Source organism: Chenopodium album, chromosome 10 (assembly GCF_948465745.1).
Source record: "Chenopodium album chromosome 10, dcCheAlbu1.1, whole genome shotgun sequence".
Classification (NCBI taxonomy): domain Eukaryota; kingdom Viridiplantae; phylum Streptophyta; class Magnoliopsida; order Caryophyllales; family Amaranthaceae; genus Chenopodium; species Chenopodium album.
The window spans coordinates 62,858,969-62,877,945 of record NC_137843.1 but is presented as its reverse complement, the minus strand read 5'-3'; the positions used below and the strand labels follow the sequence as shown (position 1 = coordinate 62,877,945).

The 18,977-nt window shown below is 36.2% G+C and overlaps 2 protein-coding genes across 2 annotated transcripts; one reads left to right on the top strand and one right to left on the bottom strand.

Moving 5' to 3' along the window:
- Positions 1-4,214: 4,214 nt before the first annotated feature.
- Positions 4,215-7,862, top strand: LOC145562886 (uncharacterized). Its single transcript, XM_081623305.1, has 4 exons — positions 4,215-4,443; positions 4,565-4,620; positions 7,275-7,341; positions 7,418-7,862. Exons 1-4 carry the CDS (start codon positions 4,315-4,317, stop codon positions 7,496-7,498), a joined length of 333 nt encoding a protein of 110 aa, XP_081479431.1. The 5' UTR covers positions 4,215-4,314; the 3' UTR covers positions 7,499-7,862.
- Positions 7,863-8,113: 251 nt separating this feature from the next.
- LOC145562885 (uncharacterized) lies at positions 8,114-18,843 on the bottom strand. Its single transcript, XM_081623304.1, has 13 exons — positions 18,123-18,843; positions 16,545-16,962; positions 15,721-16,372; positions 13,278-13,318; positions 12,689-12,757; positions 12,375-12,475; positions 12,070-12,148; positions 11,855-11,953; positions 11,689-11,757; positions 11,526-11,575; positions 10,723-10,804; positions 10,098-10,192; positions 8,114-8,796 (listed from the first exon to the last, which is right to left on the bottom strand). Exons 1-13 carry the CDS (start codon positions 18,563-18,565, stop codon positions 8,670-8,672), a joined length of 2,325 nt encoding a protein of 774 aa, XP_081479430.1. The 5' UTR covers positions 18,566-18,843; the 3' UTR covers positions 8,114-8,669.
- Positions 18,844-18,977: the final 134 nt, after the last annotated feature.

The window sequence follows — 18,977 nt, the reverse complement described above, 5'->3', positions numbered from 1 at the left end:
GTTGGGCAGCTGCTTTGTTTCTTCCATTTTATTGGGTTTGGGTTTGTTGTTTTTAAAACCAAGTAGGCTTATTAGTTGTCTTTAGTTAGGATTATGACTCCTAGGTAAGGCGGTTACTTTGCCTATTTATGTTAACTTTTAGTGAGGTTTTTAGGAGGAAACTCTTCACGTAGGATTTTTGGTAGTTTAGATTTATTAATTAGTTTTAGTTTTAGTTTTGTTTTTATTAGTTTTAGTTTAGTTTTATTTTCTCTCTCTAACTCTTTTCTCTCTCTCTCTCTTTAACTAACTCTTAGTATTACTTTCTCTCTTGTTTCTCTCTCTAAACTCTTAATTTATGCAATTTTATATTTCCTTCTTTTAGTACTATCTATTTTCTCCTTATTTACTTATTTTCCTTGCTTTAATCTTAATCATGTCTCCTTTAATTGCTTTGTTTACTTTTAGATTTAATTATGTCCGAGTAGTTTAATTCTAGGGTTTATGGGAATCCATAATTAATATGAAGGGATAATTTGTTATTGTTGATTATTGACTTTGCATGATAATTTCTTATTGAATTGTTTTAATTCTTTGCAATTGGATTATGAATCGAGCAGATGTAATTTGATTGTGAATGTTTAGCAATATTGAATTGATGAATCGAGCAGATGTTAATTTGATATTAAGGGCTATTTTCAATAGGGACTTAGATCTAATAAATTGCGAGAGCCTGTTAGATATATGTTGGTTAATAAATTGCGAGAGCCTGTTAATCATGTTATTTATGCGATGTTGATTTATTGATTGTTATGTTTTATCCCGGAATATTAATTATTGGTGAACCTATGACCCTAGGCCTTCTTATTATTAATTTTCTCCCTAAACTTGATCTCCATAGCATAGTTTCACATTATAACAACAATTTGGTTACCTTGATAATTTAGACTATATTAATTAATTAGGAGTAGAAAGACCAGTTTCCCTGTGGATTCGACCCTACTTTCCTATCTACTTTAGTTAGAGGATTTAGGTAATACTTTTTATTAGGTGATACGACTTTAGCCTGTCAGGTAAACATTTCGGTAATTTTTATTTCCGGGCGAAAAAAAAGTCAAAAAATTCCAAAATCGAAGGCTAATATCCACGCTTTTTTAGAAAATTTGGAGGTTTCGAGACCCGGTAACGAAAAGTCTTAAAATTTTAGGGTATACATCTCAGGGTCATATAATGTCATTTAGAACCATTGATGATCATTATATGTTGTTATAAATGTTCTTGTCAGGCTTGATTTAATGAAATCGGTGCAAGTTGTAAACCGGTTTATTGGTCATTTAAAGGAAAATTAGATGAATACACCCACCCAATTAGACTCCCGGAGGGTATTAGGGACCATGGTAAAAATTTCGGCAATTTTTTTTCCTGAGCGAAAAAAAGTCAAAAAATTCCAAAATTGAAGGCTTATATTCACGCTTTTTTAGAAATTTTGGAGGTTTCAGGGTACGGTGTCGAATACCCTTGAGATTTTAGGGAATACATCTCGAGGTCATATAATGTCGTTTGGAACCATATATAATCATTATATGTTGTCATAAATGTTCATGGTAGGCTTGAGTTAAAGAAATCGGTGCAAGTTATAAACTGGTAAATTGGTTGTTTAAAGGAAAATTGGATGGTTCCACCCAGCCAATTGGACTTCCGGAGGATATTAGGGACTATGGTAAACATTTAGGCAATTTTTATTTCCGGGCGAAAAAAAGTCAAAAAATTCCAAAATTGAAGGCTAATATTCATGCTTTTTCAGAAATTTTTGAGGTTTCGAGTCCCGGTGTCGAAAAGTCTTTAAATTTTAGGGTATACATCTCAGGGTTATATAATGTCGTTTAGAACCATTTATGATCATTATATGTTGTTATAAATGTTTTGTCAGACTTGATTTAATGAAATCGGTGCAAGTTGTAAACCCTTTATTGGTCATTTAAAGGCAAATTGGATGGATACACCCACCCAATAGGACTCCCGGAGGGTATTAGGGACCATGGTTAAAATTTCGGCAATTTTTTTCCCTGGGCGAAAAAAAGTCAAAAAATTCCAAAATTAAAGGCATATATCCACGCTTTTTTAGAAATTTTGGAGGTTTCGGGGTACGGTGTCGAATACCCTTAAGATTTTAGGGAATACATCTTGGGGTCATATAATGTCATTTGGAACCATTTATAATCATTATATGTTGTCATAAATGTTCATGATAGGCTTGAGTTAAAGAAATCGGTGCAAGTTATAAACTGGTAAATTGGTTGTTTAAAGGAAAATTGGATGGTTCCAACAAGCCAATTGGACTTCCGGACGATGTTAGGGACTATGGTAAACATTTTGGCAATTTTTATTTCTGGGCGAAAAAAAAAGTCAAAAAATTCCAAAATCGAAGGCTAATATCCACGCTTTTTTGGAAAATTTGGAAGTTTCGAGACCCGGTGTCGAAAAGTCTTTAAATTTTAGGGTATACATCTCAGGGTCATATAATGTTATTTAGAACCATTTATGATCATTATATGTTGTTATAAATGTTCTTGTCAGGCTTGATTTAATGAAATCGGTGCAAGTTGTAAACCGGTTTATTGGTCATTTAAAGGCAAATTGGATGGATATACCCACCCAATTAGACTCCCCGAGGGTATTAGGGAACATGGTTAAAATTTCGGCAAATTTTTTCCTGAGCGAAAAAAGTCAAAAAATTCCAAAATTGAAGGCTTATATCCACGCTTTTTTAGAAATTTTGGAGGTTTCGAGGTACGGTGTCGAATACCCTTGAGATTTTAGGGAATACATCTCGTGGTCATATAATGTCATTTGGAACCATATATGATCATTATATCTTTTCATAAATGTTCATGGTAGGCTTTAGTTAAAGAAATCGATGCAAGTTATAAACTGGTAAATTGGTTGTTTAAAGGAAAAATGGATGGTTCCAACAAGCCAATTGGACTTCCGGAGGATATTAGGCACTATGGTAAACATTTTGACTATTTTTATTTCTGGGCGAAAAAAGTCAAAAAATTCCAAAATTGAAGGCTAATATCCACGTTTTTTCAGAAAATTTGGAGGTTTCGAGACCCGGTTTCTAAGTCTTAAAATTTTAGGGTATACATCTCGGGGTCATATAATGTCGTTTAGAACCATTTATGATCGTTATATGTTGTTATAAATGTTCTTGGTAGGCTTGATTTAATGAAATCGTTGCAAGTTGTAAACCGGTTTATTGGTCATTTAAAGGAAAATTGGATGGATACACCCACCCAATTAGACTCCCGGAGGGTAAAAGGAATCATGGTTAAAATTTCGGCAATTTTTTTTCCTGGGCGAAAAAAAGTCAAAAAATTCCAAAATTGAAGGCTTATATCCACGCTTTTTTAGAAATTTTGGAGGTTTCGGGGTACGGTGTCGAATACCCTTGATATTTTAGGGAATACATCTCAGGGTCATATAATGGCGTTTGGAACCATATATGATCATTATATGTTGTCATAAATGTTCATGGTAGGCTTGAGTTAAAGAAATCGGTGCAAGTTATAAACTGGTAAATTGGTCGTTTAAAGAAAAATTGGATGGTTCCACCCAGCCAATTGGACTTCCGGAGGATGTTAGGCACTATGGTAAACATTTCGGCAATTTTTATTTCCGGGCGAAAAAAAGTCAAAAAATTCCAAAATTGAAGGCTAATATCCACGCTTTTTCAGAAATTTTGGAGGTTTCGAGGCCCGGTGTCAAAAATAATTGTGATTTTAGGGGATATATCTCGGGGTCATATAATGCTGTTTGAAACCATATAGATCATTATATGTTGTCATAAATGTTCGTGGTATTCTTGTGTTAATAAAATCGGTATAACTTGTAAACTGGTAAATTGGTTGTTTTAAGGCAAATTGGATGGTTCCACCTAGCCAATTGGACTCACGGAGGTTATTAGGGAACATGGTAAATATTTCGGCAATTTTTATTTCTAGGTGAAATAAAGTCAAAAATTTCCAAAACTAAAGATTAATATTCACGTTTTTTGAGAAATTTTAGAGATCTCGGCCAAGATGTGCTAGTTTGGTGCGTTTTTTGTAGTTGGTATAATGGACTACTAGTTTTTACAAACTTTACCATCCTTAAAATTCAGCCGAAAGGGTAAAGCCCAAGGTGTGAGCCAAGAAGCAATGCCCTAAAATAGAACCACACTACAAAAAAAAACCTTCATTTCCAAATAACAGCAGTTCATATTTTTATACAGTATTAGGCTACTCTTTACTTTGAAGAAAAACCCAGTTTTCAGAGAAAGAAGAGAGAGAAACAATGGAGGGAGGAGATGAAGGAGTTGATAGAATGGTGGATTCTAAGGATATGCAGCAGCAAAGTAAAGCTTTCGATAAGCTTACTGATCGTGTCGAAGATCGTCAGCTTGATTCTTCTCGTGTTCAAACGGTCTTTTTCTTTCTCCTCCATTTTTCCCACTTTTTTTTTTATTCTACTTTTATGTCAATTAATCTGCTCAATTTCATGTTTTTTTTTTGACATTTTTTTGATTAATAATGGTGGTTTGTAGGCTATGGCGTCGATTGCTGCTGCAGCTGAAGCTGATGCCAATGCTATGAGATTGAGGTTTTTTTATTTTATTTTTTTTTTGTTTGCTGTGATTTTAATTTTGTAGTGTTCTGTAGAATTGAATTCTTTTAGCAATGAAAAGTTGGCGTAATTCATGGAAATGTTGGTTTTAATTGCGTTAGATAAAAACATTAGGGTTCTAACTGAACCTGATTAAGTGATTAGTGATGGAATAGTGTTGGGGAATAGAAAGATTTTGAAGATTAATTGAAATGGAGGAGATGTGGGAGTGAATATTTTGGTTATTGTTAGGCAATTTAACTATGTGATGACAGATATAAACTTTACACCCAACGGTGGCAACTCGACGAGGTTTTGAGAAGTTGGGAAGAGTGATCACTAGAGTTTTTGAATTTGTTGTAAAACTATAGAATGCTCTCTTTGTCTGAACATGATGTCGAGGTTGAAATGAGTTGGTGATGTTACAAGACTACATTCTCCGTGGCTTGCTCTTATTACTGATGAAGTGGTGATGGATGCAAATTTTGCTACTATCTAATCTGTACATTGCCAAATTGTTTGGCGAAGTAGTGCATAATTTGCAAAATGGTTGGCAAGAGTAAGGAGTTGACCACAACAAGCAAAAAATCTTATCATAACTTTTGATAGCTACCAATGCCTATGTTGGAAGTTAGTGCCTAAGAAGTTAGATCTTTAGCTGGTCATGGACTTTAGGGCTGTAGCATGTCGTGGACTGAAATATACATTAGGAGGGTCTTTCCTTCTCCTGAAATGAACAACTTTCTTCGTAGCATATATTATGTGAGTGATGCCATCCTATTTAGGTACAAAGGTCAAATCATTTAGGATATCTAATATGTCATGTATTGCCTGTGGACTAGAAATCAGAATATTTCATTAAGTGTCATCGTATTGCTACTTATCTATTGGTAGTATGTCCTAACTAAGCTGCCATCTTAAAGCTCATATGATGGATTGACTGGAATAGGTTTCAGTTTGGGTCCGACAGCTAACTGCAAATTATCTTCAACGATCGTATATGGGTTTGATTTTTAAGTATACAGTGGACCATTGGGTGACTAAGGATGAGTCTATCACTCAAGCATTCTTTTTAGGGGGTGGTAAATACAAGTTTTAGTTGAAGATAGTTTGTCATTAAACTATTAAAGTACTAAGGTAAACTGGTAGACTAAGATCTGCTCCTTTTTCCTGGCTTGTTGGTTTTTGATGGACATACTACTAGAGAATTTTTGTAGAATTGACTTAGATTGTCATATTGTGGCCTTGTGGGTGTTTCCTTTACCATGGTACACATGAAACTATGAAAGTACAACTCATCTGTTAATAAAGTTCCGATTTGTGTGAAGTATAGGGTACATAGGTATTTCATCATTCCAGGGTGGTGAGGGAGCCAGGAAAGAACAGGCAGGCCGTGGGCAGGCTTGTTCATGTGTATTGTGCACACTTTCAACTTTAGGAAAAGACACCCCTGCCTATGGGTGACAAAAATGAGGGATGAGGATCAATTTGGCACTTGGACACATTAAGCAACTAAACAAGACAAGTGGGGCCAATGAAGAGAATGAGTTATGAGTTACAGTGTAACACATGCCTAAGGAGGGACTAGGGGGCATTAAAACAGAGGCAATAAACAACTCATGTGCTAACTGCCAAGGTAGGAAGCTTTGATTTTTATTTAACTAATTATCATTTCCTTAGAGCTTTATTTTGGATTTAGCAATCAGTGAACACTGAACACCAAAACTGTAGTAACATCTGTTGTAAGAGCACATCTTCTTTCCTCCAGACTTGTATCTTCTGGTTTTGTAAGGTAAGATATTTAAATAATCTAACATCCAGTTTTGTGGCAAGTCTTTGAGTACAGTTCAGTGTTTTTTGTTATGCTGGTATGGCAATTGGCAATATACCCTTTCCTATGATGTGTTTTTCCTCACTACTAAAGAACTTGTATTTTAGCTTGCTTTAAACATTAAGACCCTAATAATTCTATTGCCCTCTTTTTATAGCAATACTATCTTCTGTATGCTATATATATGGCCATGAGACTGAAGGGTGGACATGAATCCCGAGTTTCTGACACATGATGGATTATTCTGTGAAAATCAAACATGTCTATGGACAGTTAGATTTTATCATGCTTACCATCAAGGTTGCACATGACTGTAATTTTACATACATGAAATCACAAAAGATGGTTAAATGTCTGATTAGTGTAAATTCTGTAAAAGTAAGTTCAAATGGTGCAATGGTGAACAAAGGAAGCACTTGCTTTCAGGACCAATTTTCTTTTTCTTTGTCAGACATTGTTACTTTTTTCTCTGGATTCCATGTAGAACGTGATGTATCATATATAGAGTTCATTGCAAAACTTGACTTATCAGGAACAATATATATATCTGATCTCTTGGTTCTTTCTTGTTATTCTTTACTACTGCTATCTATGATGCAAGCATTAAGCATATTCAAATAATTTTCCACTATGATAGTTTGGGCCTGCTATTTCAATTCAATTCGAGAATTTGGCCCCAAGTTGACCTATTTGATAAGATTGGCCTATGACCTACCCTCATCTCTGTTACCAATCTTCATAGCTGTCATTTCTAAAATATACTTGGGTTCTTTTTATGATTGTCCTAAACTGACTCTCTTCCTTTTTCACCTGCTAATAGGGAAAAAGAATTGGCTGCTGTAAAGATCAATGCGGCTGATGTTGATGTTATTGCAAATGAACTTGAGGTTAATTTCATTATATAGCATACATTGAGGTTCTATTTTCTATGTTTAGTAATAATTGAAATCTTCTTCGTGACAGTTGGACAAAAAAGTTGCTGAGAGGACCTTGCGAGAGCACAAGGGTGATGCTGTGGCAGCCATACGATCCCTGCTTCACTAGAAGTTCTGTGAATTGACGCAGATATGCATGCTGAATTATCCTAGAACATCCAATCTATTATACTTGTTTTTCTGAATTTTCATGGAAATTTTGTTCCTTGGGTCCTAGCTATGTGCCAGTGCCGGCATATTCCTTGCCTATTGGCAAAGTTGGTATTTGTATTCGTAGTTTGCTTTGCTACACAGTATTCTTGAATGACAAACCCAAAGCCAGTATGATGTATAAAGAATTCTTCAGAAGAGTTTTATGCTGATTGAGACAGATTAACATGGACGTATTTTCAGTAATTTCCCTCTATCATGTTTGTACAATACATTGACATCTTTGCTAATTGATAATCTAAAAGACTTGTACTTATTTTCTACTCGGTAGTCTTGGCGAGCTGAAAACCAGCTTGATGTTTAATTATCATATTTATTACTATTAGTTCCTTCCATATTTCATTTAATGTTTTGGCCTAAATACAAATCTTATATTTATCATCTGCTTGCACAATCGCAGTATGACTTTGTTACTTTGACTTCTTTCGCGATGCTTGGTTGCAATTAGTGTAGACAAAAGGTATTGCAAACCCTAAACATTACATTTCGTATATTCAGCATCTTCAACAATCACTGAAGTTTGGAAACTTGCTTGCATATTAGCAGTTGAATGTTGGTACTTGTTTTCTACAAGAGTAGACAAAAGTATTGCAAACCCAAAACAAGTACTAGGTATAATGTATAAAAGAATTTCTAGGATAAAGAATAATGTAATCTACACCAATGACACAACTTGTGTGTTGTACAAATATTTACAATACAATGGAAGCGTTTTGTACAGTTCCATGCATCCAAGAGCTTGCACACGGCAAATGCTGAACACTACATTCTTTTCTATTTGTTTACTACCAAAACTTCAATAATATCAATCATCGCGAAAGAAGTCAATGCTTGCAATTCAATTAGAACCAACCGTCCCTGCAGCCATTTCAATCAATCAAGATCTCTTTTCTGCTTTTTCATAGAGGCCATGATAATTTGGGATTAAATTCCAAGTGGCTATCAAGAATTATGGGCGCAGTAAGGTGATTACTGAATCCTTACTGAGGGCACCAGCAATCCATCAAAATTTACCAAAAGCTGTGCCAAATGAAATCAGCAACATATAAGAGTTAGCCAAGACTGAGGTGTCATAGTTCTTTCACGACAACATCTGCAGAACCAGCTTTGGCAGCCTGGAACTCGACTGCATATTGTCTCTGCAAATCCTTCAGCTTCTCCAGCAGCTCTTGAAATGTTGGCCGGCTTTGAGGATCACTGTAGATTAAGCAATAGTGGGCTATGTTAGTTCCAAATATACTATGTGTTGTAAGTCCCAAATAATCATCTAATAAAGGTAGAGAGTACATGAACCTCCTTTGGAGACCCATAAGGCCATAAGTAACCAAGTAAAGAATTAGAACCAAAAATATATTTCAAACTCATAACTAACTGATCTAAAAATATATATATTCTGATGGCACAGTAAACTAATAAATACATAACTAGAGGTTCAGATAATGCCCTTGGTCAATAAATTCATTTGTAAATATTTTACTTAGCTAGGATAACATCAAATATTGCATGCTATAGTTATTATTTCAGATTTCATACCTGAAGTCATAAGATATCTCGTACAAAGCATGATCTAATATTTAAATTGTATGCAGATATGACACGGAATAAAACACCCAAATTTTAATGCCACATTGCCCACATGGCACCTACTTAAGAATGCTTTTCAATATATTAGTACAGACAGATTCTCAATAGTGCATGCAGCAATGACTTAATCAAATTAATGCAAATGACTCAAGGCTAACACTGTATGGAAAGAGTAAAGGTTATTTAAAGTCATTGCATAAGCCTGAACAAGTATAAATAAGCAACTTGTTCGATAACCCAAGCCTATCACTAATCACTTCACTATGTGGAGGCATTAATGGCAATGATAATCTGATCAACTTTGGTCTACCGAGCAAGTTCTACTTCTGTTGGCTGATTGCCCCAAGTAGCATACTTGGATTAAAAAAGTGTTGGAATGAGGGATAATAGGAGATAGAATAAAAAAAGGGAGATCGGTTGTGGTTGAGGGAGGAAGGAGCATGGAAATTGTGACCTCTAAAATGAAGGCAATAATCTCACCATCCCTCCTTTGACACAAAACTACTCCATCCCATCCAACACTCCTTATCTAGACTCAACTAGCCATTTATCAACCAATGCACCTCCCCAGAGTCCCCACAACCCCAATCCCCCCCCCCCCCCCCCTCTCCACAGGAAGGAGCAGGCCCATGATGGAGACTATGAACTCTGAAGAGCCAAGAAAGAGGTGTAGCAGAATTCTGTTCAATTACAAGTCAATGCCTGTTAACAGCTAATATTTCCTACACTGGACCAACCTCATCCAGCTTAGAAATAACCAAAGCATCTAGGCCTCTAGGTATCAAACCCCCAAAACTTCCACAAGTTCAGGACTTGCTCATGCCACAGACAGAGAGGTCTGCAAATTGCTACTGTTATTCCAGTGCCAGAATACATGAGGGAAAAAATGACAAAGCACTGAGACAAGGAACAACCTTTGCCAGCAGCTTTCAATTATGGAAGACCACCTCGAATCTACATCCTCCGGTATATCTAACCTTTGATTCATGAACCCAACAGCTCCGATCACCTGCATGCACCAGTTATTGCTCAGTGATTAATAAGAAAATATATAAAAACATATGCACATCTTCAAATCGTGAATACGATGTATTATGCCATGCGGGTGTGGCTATCAGGGGAAATAATAAACTACTCAACTTAATTTTAAAAATATCCGGACAAGTTAAAGCACCTTTACAATCACACCACAGGTGAGATATAAGTCATATAACAGAGATTGGAACGTGTATCAGACTTTGGCTATCAGCAGTGAGAGTTGAAGAAAAGAAAGAGTGAAGATCTTCTTAATAAAGGGATTCTCATTATACTTGTCCTTCTCGCACTTTTCTTCTCGCACTTTTCGGCAAAATAATTTGCTCTTTCTTTACAAGCAATTAAGAATGATAGTGATGGAAGCCGATGTGCAAAAAATAAACATAACACTAATAACACACCCAGCAACCGACACAAAGATTAAACATTTTTTATTGTCCATACCATCGTTATATGCATAAATATCATGACTAGTATAACCACAGGGAATAGGAAGAATCCTACCTGCATTGCATTGAGATTTTCCCATGGAATCTTATGAGTAGCAAGCTCCCATAATATGACCCCAAAGCTATATATATCAGACCTACATAGTACATATACCAATTGATTGGTTAGAAGAAATCATACAAGGAAAACAAAAGGCAAAAACATTTATCCAATGGGTATATTGTATGAAACAGGTTTAATCGTCCCAAATTACATAAAAGACTGATTTGGTTTTGGTATGACTAAGTAGGTTGTATACAAGATTTACTCTTAAAAAGATTATACCTCAGAGAATATATTTCCCCCATTTTTACGTAGTATTTACTTGACTAAAATCCTAAAGCTGAAATGTCATATTACTTAACCCAGCCATACTATACTTGGTAAGCTTTTGGTGATCAGATTCATTAAATTTTCCTTATAAAGTGCATGAGGGTACAACAACGAGCAAACCCAGGTTTATCACCTTGATAAACATTGATTATATATCATGCAGCAAAGTTGTAATATTTCAGATAAAACAAGGTAAAACCACTAACACTATTAGCCTTTTAACCTATGAACAGTATAGAATTTCGCAATTTAATTATAAGTTTGTCACTTGATAAACAATCAAAGTTTATCAAGGAGATAATCTTGTATTTTCTTGATAACAACTCATGTGCTTTCAAACAGTAATAAAGTAAATCATGTGCTCTAACTACACTTACTCTCTCCTCTCTTAAAATATTGAGCCAAGAGCTATGGGTCAAGTAAATAAAAATGGAGGAAGTGTGTGAATTAAACATAACAGCTATTAAACATAACAATTTGCTTACTTTTCATCAGCTTGCTCATTGCGAAGAACCTCTGGTGCCATCCATTGAGGCTACAAAACCAAAAAAAAAAAAAAAGGCAACATTTAATGAAGATCTGACATGGAAAATCAGGTCGATAGCCACACAAACAACACACACAAGAATACAAAGGTATTCAACATACTGTTCCTTTTCCAGTCTTTGTAGTTAGGTAAGTTTCATGTTTCACACGTGAAAGGCCAAAATCAGCAACCTGCTCAAAACAACGTAAAAGTGTTGATTGGAGGGACTACTCTCTAAAGTCTAAAAGTCAACAACAACAACAGAGACAAAGTTGAGCAATGCCACACCTTAACCATCCAGTTCTTATCAACCAGAAGGTTAGAAGTCTTCAAATCACGATGAATAATAGGTGGGTTACAATTATGAAGATAGTTCATTCCTCGAACCTGCATACGATAGCAAATGAATATCTAATGTAAGCAACACTCAACCACAACTTAGGTTACAACTAAATCTTAGACATAAAATCCAGTGGGGAGATTTGGGCAGCATAATACTCAACTATGTCTATAGCCATGTGAAGCCGTCGCCTCCAATCCAGTTTGGCTGTACTCCTTTGTAGCAGACGAAACAAGCTTCCTCTGTATTAAACAAAAAGGTTTAGAAAGTTAATAAGCCTAGTGATTTTTGAGCTTTGAAAAGTGCAAAATCCAAATTTTCGCGCCTTGACAAGTGAAAAATTCAAAGAAATCAAATTCATAATATCTCGGAATAATACCACAACAAGCATCACAAGATATGGCCTAAATGTAAAAGGAAATCTTATTCAGAGGTCAAATTTGAATGGAAAGTTGAAATTGAACGAACCGTGGAAGAAACTCGGTGACAATGCACAGACGTTGAGGTGACGTTACTGCACCCATAAATAGTAGAATATTCGGGTGCCGAAGTCGCTTCATGAGGGACACCTGAATTTTAAATAATTACATTAATATTAAATAAGGAGAAAAGGATGTCAGTTTATGGTATAAGGAGATTAACTTCTTTCATGTCAATAGTTTCAGAATGCATTTCATCACAACTGTATTCTGTCTTCGAAAAAGTGGTGTAAAAGCGATTACAAAAATCACACCAACACATTTTTGTCAAGAAAGAAATACAAATTCCAAGACATAAAGTACCTCTTGTCTGAAAGAAAATATGACGTCTTCAGAATATTCTTGCTTGGAAAAAATTTTGATAGCAACATCCTGCAATAACAAACAGATGGACAATATGATCATGCATGAAACACAAGTAATCTGACATTAACTTCTTTGAAGCACTTGCAATGAAGACGTTCAAAGATGAATGAATACAAAGAATATAGAAATATAGACCTATATCTCACGCCAATCCAAATCTACAGTGATAAAAAGTGAGACACATGAGGGATCCCATGTTCAAATTGTAAAAACTAATTTTATCCTTATAAGCCAATTTTAGAAGCATTCTTAATATTGATCCTATTATCTCCAAGTCTAGGTTATGTGGCACTCCAAGACAAAGGCTTTAATAGATTGGTGGCTTATTAAAGGATTAACATGAAATTGCTCATAATTGAAGGTTACTAAGGCCATGATTACAGCACAATACTCAAATATAATGTCATTTTTTTGTATTAAATTATTCAATTTATCAGACAAATTGACCAGTCTGTAATAAACTTCCCATTAAAACATTTAACAATTTAATAAAATAAAACCAAGTGAAGAGTCAATAGGAACATACCGATCCATACCACAGACCATGATACACGGTTCCACAGGAACCTGCACACAAGTTAAAACAAGATAGGTGTAAGAAGGCTAAGAATAAATGTCAAAGTAACATTTCGAGAGTTTTCTTTTCTGGGGAAGGAAGTTAAATACTGAGACTAAAAGCAATATAGATGGTTACACAATTCTCAAATGGATCATGGCTGATCATAAAAGGCTAAACGTTCCTCAACATAAAAATGAATGTCGCATATACAATGTACAAGTTCCCAATTTCTCCCCCTTCAGAAAGTTAAGATGTAAGAAACTATAACATCACAAGGCCCTCTAGTGCAAAAGAGTTTCTGATACTTTAAAAAATACGAGTATATACATATGGAGAAGGAAAAGGTTTGGATGAGCATCATAGACAAACAATACAAATAGAATGCTAGATGAATTGATGTATACTAATTAAATCAATTAAACATAACATTCCACCATCTAACCAATCAATTTGTATATATATCTGATATATATACCAATTGACTGTCATTGTCTCAATGCTGCTCTATGCATGGCACTAAATTTGGCAAATTAAGGTAGAGAAGATTTACTGCTTTGACAACCTAGTATCCTGTTTGAAAGTACCTGTTTCATGCATGTCATGAAACACAGGGATTCTTGTGGTTTAAAACCAAACTAAGAGGTAAATATATCATTTCAGATAAAACAAAACATAGTGCACATAAAAGTATCGTCACGCCGATTCAAATCTTCAACTCGTCTCTTTATTGGCATAAAACACATCAAGAATGGAAATAAATATAAAAAAGGAAAATTTGCCGAGAATAATAAGACCTTTCAGCGGTCTTCCATAAATAGAACGACCTTTGGATTATTTCAAAATGGAACGACCTTTGATACACATTTGCCATAAATAGAACGTGACCTGTTGGTAACCTGTTTAGAAAGTTATCAGTGACATGTGTCAAAATGTCGTTGGTCAATTTGTTTAACAGTTTTTTTAAAAAAAAAATTAAAATAAAAAAAAATACTTAAAAACTAAATAAGAAAACTGAAATTTTAAAAAAAAAAAAAACCCTCCCCCTTGCAGCCACGCAGCAGCCATTCGACCACCATCTGCTCTCCCCCTCTCCACCCTCGGCCGGCGGCCTGACCCCTCTACCCGGCGACGGCGCACCCCTCCTGACCCAGATCTCGAGCCTACACGCCCCTCCCCTTCCCTTAATAAACCACCTTCCCTCCACCTTATAACCCCCTCCCTCCTCTTGAAAACCCACCTCTCCTCACCGCGCAGCCGACCGGCGCCCCAACCCTTTGCCGACGAATCCATCACGCCCCTCCGGCGCCCATCTCCAATCCATTCCTCCCCTGAACCACCACTCGAAAACCTTAAAATCGAGTGGTGGTTTTAGGCTCATTGAATTTTCGGGTGGTGGTTCAAGGGGAGTGGATGGGTGGTCGGAGTCGGGTCTGGGTCAGGAGGGTACCGCCGACACTAGGTATAGGCTCTGGCCACCGGCGGGTTTAGGGATGGGGATAGCAGGTGGTGGTGGGTGGCTGCCGGGAAGGGGGAGGGATTTGTTTTTTTCCAGTTTTTTTTTTTAAAAAAAAAATTTTAAAAAATTTAATTTAAAATGTTAAAATAAAATAAATAAAGTTTTAATCAATCACAAATGTGACACGTGTCCAAAGTAACCTGTAAAACAAGTTACAGGTTTTTTGGTCTATTCTCGGCAAATGTATATCAAAGGTCGTTCCATTTTGAAATAATTCAAAGGTCATTCCATTCTTGGAAGACCGTTGAAAGGTCGTATTATTCTTGGCAAATTTTCCTATAAAAAAACAGGTTATATGGTCCTTCCGTGGTGCTACATGTTTATAACCTAGGTCTGAAGTTCAGAATTTAGATGAAAAGTGCTAATTGAAGAAAACAGACTATAACTCAATGCACTTAACGTAAAAAAAAAAAAAAAAAAAAAAAAAAAAAAGCAAAGTAATATCAAAAACCAAACCAATCACTCTGCCACAAGACAACCCAAAACTCTTATAGCTCACCCATATCACAGAGGCTTTTCCAAGGGGTAGTTAACAAATATTGCTACCAAACAAGGGATCCTAAAAGGTCATTTCTAGATCTCTCTCATGCAAGGGAAGAAGATCTTAGCTCCTACACAGGATTCAAACAGACCAAGGTGAACAAACTCAGAAATGAGCAGGGGACTGGATGACTAGTTTGACTCCAGTGATTAAGAGCGCAAAAAATTGTCAAGTGTGGTAGAGCTATATGATATATACTGAGGTGTACAAAGCTCCAACAAATTGATCATAATGAGACGAGCACAGTTTAGATTTGAGCCAAATTAGTGAAGCTAAGAACAAAGTAGTGAAATATGGTGCACAAAGTCCATGTAAGAGCAGAAATAAGGGGTGGAAGTCACGATTATCCATACCTTGCCCTATTTGCTCTCCAATGGTCAAATCCTCCCATGATATTTCATAGTCTAAGCAATCAGTATCAACATCCAATCTATTTACAATACTGCTACTTCCACTTCCACAGCTACTTGCACTGCTTGTACTGTTTATATTAAAGGATGACCAGGACCCAGTGGCCTCATTACCAGCAGGCCGATTATATTCGCCGGTATGGCTTTCGGATTTTGCAGCAGAATGTAAACGATCAGAATCCAGTTCACCTTGAATCCAAGGCCAACCAAATTGTCCACTCTTGGTGTCTGATGTTTCCTTTTCGTTTCCTTTCCACGGCCACTGCATTGCTTTCTTACCAATCCAAGCCTCGGCTTTGGAAGTTATCATTTTGTGAATAGCAGATTTACCCTCAGTTTCTTCACTAGCTTCTTTCTGAGCTTTGACAGGAGACTTTCCACCAGCAAACTGAGAAAAAACACCAAGAGCGGAGCCTACAGATTCCCCCCTGGGTGTACTCGCTCCACTAGAGTTTCCATCATCTTTTTGATCCAAGAACGCAGCATCAGAAAACCCATGATCAGAGTGACGACTATCTCCACTCCCACCTTCTCGGAGTACATTATTCTCTCCAGTCTTTATTTTAGATCGAACCTTGTCACTAACCTTTGAGGCCTATATAATTTTGTATCAGACAATCAACAATGGACTCACAGAGTAATTCACAAAATTGATTCATTAAGATTATTTGCTACAGTATTTGTTTTCAAAAACAAAACAAAAAAAAAAGAAAAAGAAAAAGAAGAGTATCTGCTTCTTAACCAAAATACTACATCAAGTAACTTACCAAGTTTGTTATCTTTGAAGCAATAGCTGTTTGCAAAGGCTGCTCAGTATCGAGGCCAAGCCTGGTCGCAACACTATTTTTGGGCTTGCTAGAATTTAGACTAGCCTCCTGCTGTTCCTTTGCTTCTGAAATCGAAACTTTCATTTCCAGATATGGTTTTGAGTCACTTGATACACAAATAACCCCAATGAGAGTACCATCGTCATCATAAAATGGAGTGTTGGTTGCAACAACTAGAAACTTGTGTCCCTTCTTATCTACGACAGGGAACTGCCCGGTCCAACTCTCTCCCAATTTTACACGATTTATAATATTACCAGCAACACCAGTATCTTGATCATCAACTAGTAGGCCACATAGATCCTTACCAAGGGCTTCTGCTGCAGAATAACCATAAAGTTCTTCAGCAGAACGATTCCTGCATTATTAACTTAGCAATTGGCATTCAAAGGAACATGGAAAACAATGTTGATTGATAAGGCAAAAAAAAGCTTAACTGGAAACAAGAAAGATAACCCTCACATTATATTTAAATCATAGACCAAGCTACTAACAGCCCATAAAGCCATAATAACATTAGGCAAAACAAATTGACTATTCCACTCTCAGCTACTCTCTTAATGGACTTCAGGTTTTAACTTTCAAAACTTCAAGGCTTTCTTTATTCATGCTTGAACAATTTTTTAAAATTAACTAAGGCAGGATAAGTCAAAGCAACTTTAATCCAGGGCACATCAACAGAACCACCAGCACTGTTCTTCATAGAATTATACATAGAACTATTGAGAAATACTCTATTTTTTTGTTCAGGATTGGAATCTATTAAAGTCTGAAACTGACCCAACAAATTTTATGGCCTTTATGAACACAGATGCAATAATTGACTCAGCAGCCGAATAAAATGTGGCTACTTTCATTTGTGCTGCAGCTGAGGAATTTTAGTTGGAAAACTTCTTAGAAAACCAGTTGGTTGAGGAGCAAACTAATGTCATGTCAATAGTTGCTTGCATAAGTTCAACATGATGATATTGTCTGAGAAACCTAGACCCCTCATTAATCAACAAACTTCATAGAATCCCTGATTCCAGATTTCCAACTCCAATTTGACACAAGAGTAACTACAAAACTCGGTACCCTAGCTAAGTATATAATACAGCAAAAATTCTTCATATCTATCAAAGAATTGAGGCATTTACGGATTAAATGCAATACTTATCTAAAACAACTACAACGACTTAACACACGCAATATAACTCTGGGAACAACATAAATTTTACTACTTAACATTCAATTGAGTCAATCATCACATCATCTTGTAAACAACAATATAATATCGAGTTATCGACAACCAAGAAATCAACTTAACATAATCAACTTCGAGAACAATACAATTTCGAGAACCAAAAAACTTATGGCATAATCAACTTAACATACTATGTTGCTTCTTTGAGTATAAGTGTATAACACAATCATATGATGATCTACTGATTCATATACCTGGTAACAAGAGCAATAAACCACTAAACCAAATTCAAAAACCCATATAATCAAAATCCTCAAAAATGCAGTAATAATTACCAATAAATAACGCGAGTATCAAGATCAAATATATGAACCGCTTGTCCCATAGATTGCAATATATTCAAACACTGCTTATCAGTCAATTTCCGAAGCTCAGTCGAATCACCGCTACCACTACCACTGCTACCGACGCCAACAGGCGGTGGCAATTCATCAGGGCACCGACTCTCTCGCTGCAACGGCGACGACGACGACCCCATTGACACCGACGTCGAAGAATGCCCAAACGACATCGACCCTTTCTTCCACTCACTCTCTCTCCTCCGGTGAGGCGGCACCGGCGCCGGCAACCTTGAGCGTTGAGGGGAAACAGAGTGGGCCCTCCTTTGGCGAACCCCATCTGCTAGAATCAACTTCGACATCTCTTCTCGAAGGTGAGCATGCCCCTCTTCTAGGTCTTGGATCTTCCTCAGTAACTCCTCTGCTGGTGGAGTTTCCATGGCCAAAAATTGGGGATTAATAATGGGTTTTTGTTCAATTTTTGTGGGGTTTTTTCAGATTTGATTATGAGAGTGAGAGATTCATGGGTTTATGGATCTCCCCCTCTCTGCAAATTTTCTGGGGTTTTTTTAAAACACACTTAATTGAGAAGAAGCACTGAAATAGAAGAAGAAAAAATGGAGGAGAGAGAAAGATGAAGGTCAAAGTGCAGAGGCTACCTCTTCTCCCCTTCACCCTTCGTGCAAGTTTTGCCTTTTTTTTTTTTTTTTGGGATTATATTTTATGTACAAGTGACATAATATTTGTTACTTCTAATTTTAAAATAACTTGGATTAAGGTATCATAATTACCAAAAATAAATCGTCTTAAGGTGAATATTGGAGATAATCAATACGCTACATAAACAACTAC